The sequence below is a fragment of the Leptodactylus fuscus genome, chromosome 2, assembly GCF_031893055.1.
Source record: "Leptodactylus fuscus isolate aLepFus1 chromosome 2, aLepFus1.hap2, whole genome shotgun sequence".
Taxonomy (NCBI): domain Eukaryota; kingdom Metazoa; phylum Chordata; class Amphibia; order Anura; family Leptodactylidae; genus Leptodactylus; species Leptodactylus fuscus.
In genome coordinates this window covers 137,072,212-137,081,374 of record NC_134266.1, presented here as the reverse complement: position 1 = coordinate 137,081,374, position 9,163 = coordinate 137,072,212, and the positions used below count along the sequence as shown (strand labels likewise).

General features: G+C 43.0%; 1 protein-coding gene across 1 annotated transcript; it reads left to right on the top strand.

Moving 5' to 3' along the window:
- The first annotated feature begins 1,294 nt into the window (after positions 1-1,294).
- Positions 1,295-2,869, top strand: MARCKSL1 (MARCKS like 1). The gene is made up of 2 exons (XM_075264651.1): positions 1,295-1,440; positions 1,813-2,869. The coding sequence occupies exons 1-2, from the start codon at positions 1,375-1,377 to the stop codon at positions 2,314-2,316; spliced, it is 570 nt and encodes a 189-aa protein (XP_075120752.1). The 5' UTR covers positions 1,295-1,374; the 3' UTR covers positions 2,317-2,869.
- Positions 2,870-9,163: the final 6,294 nt, after the last annotated feature.

Genomic DNA, 9,163 nt, shown 5'->3' with positions numbered 1-9,163 from the left:
ATACCACTTTAAAGAAACATATGGCCAGAGTGTTTTTTTTTTTCTGGTTTAACACCAAACACCCACGAAAATGCATGAAAACACTGTGTGTGTGCATTCAGCCTTACATTATAAAAACATATACATCAGACACTGGCCATACATAATATGAATACTGAATAGCAGCAGTGTAGCTATAGGGAATGGCAGAAGTAGCAATTGCTACCAGGCCCTGGACCTCGTGGGAGCCCCAAATGTCCTTCAGCTACATAAAATATATTTATTCTAAAATTCGCATTGCAACCCAAAAGCTTTACGTTACACCTTTACGTCTGGTACTAAAACATTCTAACTTTATTCTCCATTGATACTGTATTATAGCATTGCATTAACACAGCAAGTAGTTAGGGGCCCCCTGTATCCTTGGGCTCTAAGACATTATCCAAATGGTCCTACATGCCAGTTTTGTATCAGAGAAAGAAACAGCATCATAAATGGAGATTTTCAGTGACCTCTGAGCTAAAAACTTGTTTATCAGACACTGGTTAGGGCTGAGAAAATGTATCCCAGAGGCAGAAGAGACAGGAAGTGTCCACGATTTAGGAATGCATGTCATCTCTTCAGATGCTAACCCCTGGAATGTGGATTGGGTCACCCCTCCCAACTTCTCCAGCCTGACTTGGTGTTCTGTTATCTGCACACAGATCTCACATGTCATCACTTTCATGTATTATACATGTACTAGCGTTTAACTTCGTCACGTAAATATGCTTGGGAACTTTACCTCACAAAGTGTCATTTATCACAGCGCATGAAATTAGGCGCCATGGGGGGTTTCACGTATTTTTCGGTGAATTACAAGTCACCATCTTGTTTCCCATTCACCAATACAGCTGCTTCACTCCCTCTATATGTGCCGCCATTTACTCCCCCCCGCCTCTCCTCCTCCTGAATGCATCTTCAGTCCTTCTCCCAGACACATATGAAGCCCACCCGCGTCGTAGTTGCTCACTTCCCCTTCTCTGTAAATGCTTATTCCCGCCCTAACTCTCCATCTGCCCCCATTTTATATTCCCGTTATCATGGTGAATTTCTATAGGGGACACTTCTTCCCTCAGAAGGGTCCATCAACCCCAAATCACGTTAACACTGCCCAGCGCGATACACAAGGACCTCGCCCTCACCCCCCTTCAGCTCTCTGATTGGCTGTGGCGGCCCTTCTATTGCTGATTGCTGCATTATGATTGGCTGGAGCGTGTCTCAGACAAGCTATATAAAAGACAAGGGAGGGCTGAGGGCGCAAATCAAGAGGCGGATACAGCGGGGTGTATGGTTGGTGCTGCTCCTTGCATTATAGTACGGTCCGAGATCACTGAATAACCCAGACCAGCAGACATGGGAAGTACCGAGTCCAAGAGCCAGAGCGCGGACACCGCCGCTAGTAAGACAGAGGAACAACAGGTGAGAAGATGCTACGGTTCATACATTGCATTATTTGCTATGGGCTGTAGGGTCGGCTCTTTAAATGTGTCAGTCGTTGTAGTGACTGGTATGGCTGAGCTAAAGACGAGTACACCTATAGAAGAATTGTGCTTATGACAGGGGTTTGGGCTGGGTTGCAGTGGGGGGCTTCGTGACTAGGATGCGAGGTATATTTTTTAAGGGAGGGGTGTGGTTAGATTTGCAGCTGACTGGGTCTAAACTCCTGTGATATTAGGTGATTCCCTATGAGCTCAAATCTGCAATAGTTTTCAACCAAACCCAGGGAATCCCCTTTGATGTTTGATTAATACTTAAAATACTAATTTTTATTTTTTTTTATTTGGAATTTAGGAAAATGGTCATGTGAAGACCAATGGTGATACTGTCCCAAAGACTAATGGGGATACAGCTGCTGCCAATGGCTCCGCAGAGCTGGTCACAGAAGAGGCGGGATCAGGAGAGATCATTGAACAAGCTCCACCAGCTAATGGCGAGACCAAACCAGAGGAGCCCCCAGGAAAACAGGCGAAAAAGAAGCGATTCTCTTTCAAAAAGAACTTCAAGCTGCCTTTCAGAAAGACCAAAAAAGATGCAGCCCCTGTAGATGCCACCCCCGATGAGGCTGCTACCCCCAAGCAAGAGGAAGAAGAACCCACCAAGACTGCTGAGCCTACAGCTGAATCTGCTGAGCCTGCCAGCCCTGCAGAGAAACCTGAAGATGAAGCTGCAGCAGGAGGTGAGGAAGCTGCTGCTGCACAGCCTGAGGCAGTAGAAACCGCTCCAGAGCAGACCCCCCAGAGCGAAGAGTCTGTGCCCAGTACGGAGACAACTGCTGAGCCTCAGAAGGAGGAGTAGCAAGGGGCAAGGAGGACTCCTCCATAGACTGTAATATGCTGAGCCCTTTTTTACACCTGTCATTCACCACAGCCCTGGGTCCTGTGTCAGCCTGTGCAGGGTGTGAACAGACCAGTGTGTGCCGAACGTTTCCCCTCCATGATCTTCACTGCCCTCATTAGGTGTTAAGCTGAAACTCATGTCCTGCTGAGGTGAACTGTAACAGACTGACCGCCATCTGCCGTGGTCTAGTCCACTGACAATCATAGTCTTTGGGGCATCCATCGTTGAATATGTAGCTGGATGAGGGGGGCACATGAGCTGCTTTTTCCTGTTCCTGGACCCCCTCCTCTTCATGAGGTGTCCCTGTTCAGAGGCATCTGTGAGTGTGTTGCTGGCTCTTCCTCAGGATGTGAGCTGTGAGTGATCTGGTGTGACTGTCACTTGAGAGAATGTGTGCATTTCTGTAAATACTTTTTTATGGTCTAGTTCTGTGGTGACTTTTCTAAATTCTCAGTTGTGTTTTTTTTTTTTTTTCATTGTGATTTTAAAAAATAAATTTGAATCCAGTTTACTGCAATTTGTCAGTCATTTTTTTATGGGAAAAATCAGTGTCTGCTAGTAAAGAGACTGAAAGAAGGGGGAATTGCTCTTCAAAAGCTACTAAGACATTCATCTTTGATTAGCAGTTACATGTTATCCATTCTACCCAGCTACCAGTCATGTTGGCTTGGGGGAGGTGCAGTCTTTAAACTGCTCCCACCAGAACACCCTAGTGGGCAGATTTACTTGTAATGCCACTCTTGTATGTAGTTCACAGCTAACATTTCAACTTTTTTTTTTTTTTTTTCTGCTATTTAAAAACTTTCTGACTTTTCTGAGGTTTCATTGGCACCCCACTAATCAGTTGATAGAAGGAGTCATGGTGTTGTAGAACAGGCACAAGCAGCCATATACCGTATAGTGGCTGTAAATGGTATTTCTGTTTAAACAAATCAAACAAATCATCCCCACCAATGTCACACTGAGAACTTGTTTTAAGTAGGTTATCAGAAGCTCAATACTATAATGGCAATATCTCAGGGTGGCTTCATGTGTTCTGGTCTGCTGTAGGACCAATAGAATTTTCAAACCATGAATTCTAGGTACCCAACTTGCAGGACTTGAAAGGGGTATTCCCATCCACATAATTATTATTAAATTTGTAGATAATTAAAAGTTAAACATTTTTGCAAATATAAGTAATTTAAAAATTCTGCAGAGTTTTAAAGATTTTCTCTAACTTTCTTAGTGGTGACAGTCTGTTATCTTGATCGGTTGCCATGGATACGACCACCAATGCAGAAACTTTCTAAGGTCAGAGAATCAGCCATGATTTCTTTATTGTGGCCAGGATATCTTCTCATACATGTAGTGTCCCTGCCTGATAACCCGGCTACAATAAGAAAATCATGGCTGGGTTTCTGACAAGTCCCAGACCAAAGAAAGTTTCTGTATTAGTGGTCGTAACCATTGGCAAGCAATCAAGATAAGACTGTCACCACTAAGAAAGTTAGAGAAAATCTTAAACTCTGCAGAATTTTTAATATATTTGCAAAAATGTTTAACTTTTAATTATCTACAAATATAGATATAATGTACATGGGAATACCCCTTTAATCTGACTCCGATATACAGATTTGTGTACATATCCACAGCCTCTAACTTTTTTTTTTTTTTTTCTGCATAAATGTAAAGGTTATACTCTTGTTGGTTCCACTTCTGTGGAATTAAAATACTGCTGCACAATACCAAACCTGAGCTATGACCTGCAATATAAGGGACAGTCCATGTGTCTACCTAGCTTTATGCTTCAGCACAAAATGGGAACTTATACAACTTTTTAGTAACACTAGTACATGGGCCAGCTCACTGAAAGTGTAGGTAGTAGATCTGCTGTAATAATCAGGTGCTACACTCCCGTTTCTAGTGATAAAATGTTTTATGCCTCTAGGTAAGTGATCTAATGCCATCCAAGGTAACAAATGGCATGACTAAAACCAATGGAACCTGTAATGAACTCAAACATCATGACATGGACCTGTAAGATGTATATTCACCACTTCATGGCAAAGTGTTAATTTGTGCCAGTGGCATCACTCCTGTGAAATGTGACAGGCTCTCTCCACACAGGAATCACAACGACACTTTAAACAGCCTGGTCCCTTTTTTTTTTTTTTTTTATCTTTAGATTGTACAACTACCACAGATTTGCTAATGGATCTGATCCCTCTGTACATATCTTTATCAAATCTTGTAACAAGGGCTGATTCATGATTGTCCGCAAGTATTGTGTAACCAAAAGATCTTCATCTTTTCCGTAATTTAACACCTCTGTAGGCTTTGGTTTACTTTTTGTGGCAATTTTTTTTTTTTTTTTTTGTGCACCACTAGGCTCACCTGAAGAATAAACCTGTCTGTGTGGCGGATACATTCCCATTGCTCTTAACAGCTAATTGTCCTTTGTCAAAATACCAATGTCTTTCCAACAGGGGCATCAATAAATCTATTAAAAGTTTAGCAAATCCAGCCTCTGTGAAACACCATTTTGTTATATAATTGTGCAATGGATAATGCACTTAGCGCTCATTGCACAAGTCAGTTACAATGCAGTGTGCTGTCAGACAAGTAAAAGTAACTGACAGTGAATTCTATGCACCCAGCCATGGTCAGTCCAAGATACACAGCCCAAACATGGGCAGTTTTTCCTGAATGGTCATATTCATGGCCACCATCAGCAAAACTCACGTAGCTAATAAACTATAGCTGACAATTGTCATTTTACTTAGAACACTGACAGCCCAGGGACTAGATGCAACTATAGAGCTACATCCAGGTACATTTTCCCCCATGAAAGTTCACACCTCCATAGCAGATATATTAATTCTGGAGCATATGGTTCTAATCTCCCAATGCAAACAGGAGACCGCATGGCCTGGTGAGATTTCTGCATAGCATCCTGGCCATGTCCGTCAAAGAAAGGAGGAGGGTGTGGTAGAACTGTGTGACGTGCAGCAATTCAGAGCAACCCACAGTGCACCAGATGGTCATTTGTCTACAATAAAATTTAATATCGGTAATGGAGGTCCATATTTTCATAAGGGTAAAAAAGGTGTTTGTTTAATATACCTAACCTTGGCGACAGACTCCCTCTAAAATGTCACCAATAAAAGCAGGGTAAATCTCCATTGTATCATTCAAGGACAGAATCAAATGGAAATGCTAGATCATGGAGTTCACATGGCCGTACAGATTTGCATTGCCTAGAAGTTTGGCAGACGTAGTCACAAGTAGCTCTAAGTTATTTATTCTTCAAGGCATTACCACTTATCAAACACTAGATTTCATCGTAACACTTTGAAATAGATTAACCGTGTCAAAAAAAGACATGTGACTTTAACTTTTCACAAAGTGCATGTGCAGCATTGCGGCCATAGAGATATTGCCTAAATAGCTGGCTAGGTTCACATCCTGCATATTTATTCTGGCATAATATTGCATAATCTGCATATAAAAACACAGGTCAATAATACTAGCAATACTGTTCTTACAAACCCTATATATTCAGAGTAAAAAAAAAAAAATCTCAAAGTTCTAGGCATGCTGTAGATCTGAAAACTTGGCATACAATATCTACTGCAGGAAATGCAACAGATCAGAGCAGAGTGTATATAAAACATGACTGAATTCTACATCTAACTTTTATGCTAAATTATATGCGTGTATGTTGTCTGCAAAGGTTACTAAATGCAAAACGCTGTATATGTAAATCATGCTGATCACAAGCACTGCTCCGTGGCAACTGCAGGAGCCTGAATAATTGATGGTAGGGTTGTCAGTGCCGCGACCTTTGGTGATGACATATAATTGCAGCTGTAACCCCTTTGATCATGCTGGAGATAGGAACCACACTGCATCATAAGGATGCAGTTGCTCTGAGAAACACTTATCGGGCCGATGGGTTGCTATGTTAGCAGAGGCCTGACAATTGCCTCCCTACCTGCAATCTTGCCAGAGAAAGCACAAAACACATGTTATTCTATTATACTAGCAATCACTCCCCTTAGTGGTGAAGTATAGGAGGGGGAAGAGACCCCCCCCCAAAAAAAAAAACAAAAAAAAACACTACACAACCTTTTTATTTGGACTTAAATCAATATTTTGCTCGTTTACTGGTGTGTTTTGGGTCATTGTCTTGTAGAAACAGCCATTTCAAAGGAATTTCCTCTTCAGTTTTTAGCAACATGATCAAGTATTCTGATATGTCCAAACTGGTCATTATTAATTATTATTGTTTATTTATATAGCACCATTAATTCCATGGTGCTTTACATTTGGGGGTTACATACAATACACAAAATATACAGGCAGATATAAAACTAACAGTGACCGACTGGCACAGTGGGGTAGAGAGCCCTGCCCGCGAGGGCTTACAATCTGGTATGCGGTAAATAGGCTCAGCCCCATAGTAAGAGAAACATGCCCATATCACAATGCTTGCACCACCATGCTTCACTGTTTTCAGAGTGTATTGCCGCTTGACCCCCAAACTCTGAATTCGTCTGACGACCGGTCTGCGACCCAGTCCACAAAATAGTTCTCTATTTCTCTTTAGGCCAATTGATGTGTTCTTTGGCAAATTGTATCAGCTTCACTACATGTCTACATGTCTCGATTGAGAGACTATAACCTGGTAATAATCCCAGCGTCATTGCTAAACAAAGGCCTCTTGGAAGGTCGGGCATGAGGCTAAAGGGAGCAGCCATTATTGGGTTATTTCACTGGAATCCTGTCTTAAGACGGGCTTGCACATTCCAGTGAGCGCCCTCTATTGGTTTGCAACAATGAGGCAGCAACTGTCTTCCTAATTACATCATGGAAGGCGGATTTGCATATTCTTCCCATAGTTCCTTGCAAAGTGGAGTGCTAAAGGCTTAACAAGTCTCCACACACCTATATGGTGGTCTCTCCCTAAGGAGTGACAATATCCCCCGAACCCTGTCTAAGCCTCTCACCTCTACCAGGTTATAGTCCTCTCTACATCGGGCTGATGAGATCCAACCAGATCGAAACAGCTGTCCTCGATTGAGAGACTATAACCTGGTAATAATCCCAGCGTCATTGCTAAACAAAGGCCTCTTGGAAGGTCGGGCATGAGGCTAAAGGGAGCAGCCATTATTGGGTTATTTCACTGGAATCCTGTCTTAAGACAGGCTTGCACATTCCAGTGAGCGCCCTCTATTGGTTTGCAACAATGAGGCAGCAACTGTCTTCCTAATTACATCATGGAAGGCGGATTTGCATATTCTTCCCATAGTTACATGTCACACAGACATCTTAGGGGCATTCACAGTAGCGTCGGTGTCCAACAGCTAGTGTCCGATGCTAACATCCACGCAAAATCTTGCGTGGCCATTAGCTGTGTCCGTTACATTTTGCATTGATTTAATAGGACATCATGTGCGTTCTTTTACAGTCCGTGTCTGTCCTTAAGTGTCTGTTCACAAAGATGTCCTATTTTTCAAGCGGACATCTTTGTGAACGCACATGATGTCCTATTAAATCAATGCAAAATTTAACGGACACAGCTAGTGTCCAATGCTAATGTCCGCGCAAGATTTTGCAAGGAAATTAGCATCGGACACTAGCTGTCGGACACAGACGCTAGTGTGAACACCCCCTAACTGCCACTGTACTCACAGGTAACTTGTGAATGTCTTTAACCATCCTGGAGCTGATCATTGGCTGGACCATTGCCATTCTGGCTAGTCTTCGAATGGTAGTCTGTTTTCTTCCACGTCTCTGGTTTTGCTTTCCATTTTAAAGTATTGGAGGATTATTTTAGCAGAACAGTCGCCATTTCTTAATAAGGCTGGGTTCACATGGGTTTTTTTTGGGCTGGATTTTGGACACAGAAGCTGCCTCAGAATCTGGTCCATAAAAATGGCTAGCCGCGATGAAAAAGGAAGTTAACTGTTCCCATTGAAATCAATGGGAGTGTTTTTTTAATCCGGAGTCTGAGGCAGGTTCCGCGTCAAAACCCAGCCCAAAAAACCCTGTGTGAACTCAGCCTAAGTTTTACTCTCTCCAACAAACAATATTTCTCATGCTTTCAAGGAGAAATGCATATACAACATGTGCTGGCTTCACCCTTAAAGAGATCATTCACTTTTTTTTTTCTAACACGTTGGAATAGCCTTAAGAAAGGCTATTCTCTTACCTTTCGTTGTCTTCTCCGCGCAGCCATTCGCCAAAAATCCCGGTTCTTGTCGGTATGTAAATAAGTTCTTTAGCAGCACTGGGGGCGGGCCTCAGCACTCAAACAGCACTGGGGTTGGCCCCAATGCTGCAAGAGAACTCTCCAGCGCTGCCTCCATCTTCTTCTGCAGCGAGATTTTCACCGCGTCTTCTTCCCGGTGGCAGCTTATAACTTCTAGACCTCGGGCAAGCCGACTGCGCATGGTCGCCGGCCACAAGAAAATGGCCACTTCCAATACTATGAGAGCAGCCATTTTTCTTGTGCGGTTTGTGCGCTGGGGCCCGCCCCCAGTGCTGCGAAAGAACTCATTTACATACTGACAAGAACCGGGATTTTAGGCGAATGGCAGCAAGGAAAAGACAACGAAAGGTAGGAGACAAATAGCCTTTCTTAAAGGGGTATTCGCATCACGCTTGTTCACCAACCTGCAGGCTGCGTGCTCTCTTCACTTCCTGGTTTTCTTGGAACATTGGTGGGCAGGGTTTCACTTGCTCTGCCATCTGCTATGTTTGCAGTCAGTAATGAGGGATTGCTTGTAAATGCATTACCACAGTATGAAGCGGATGTAGC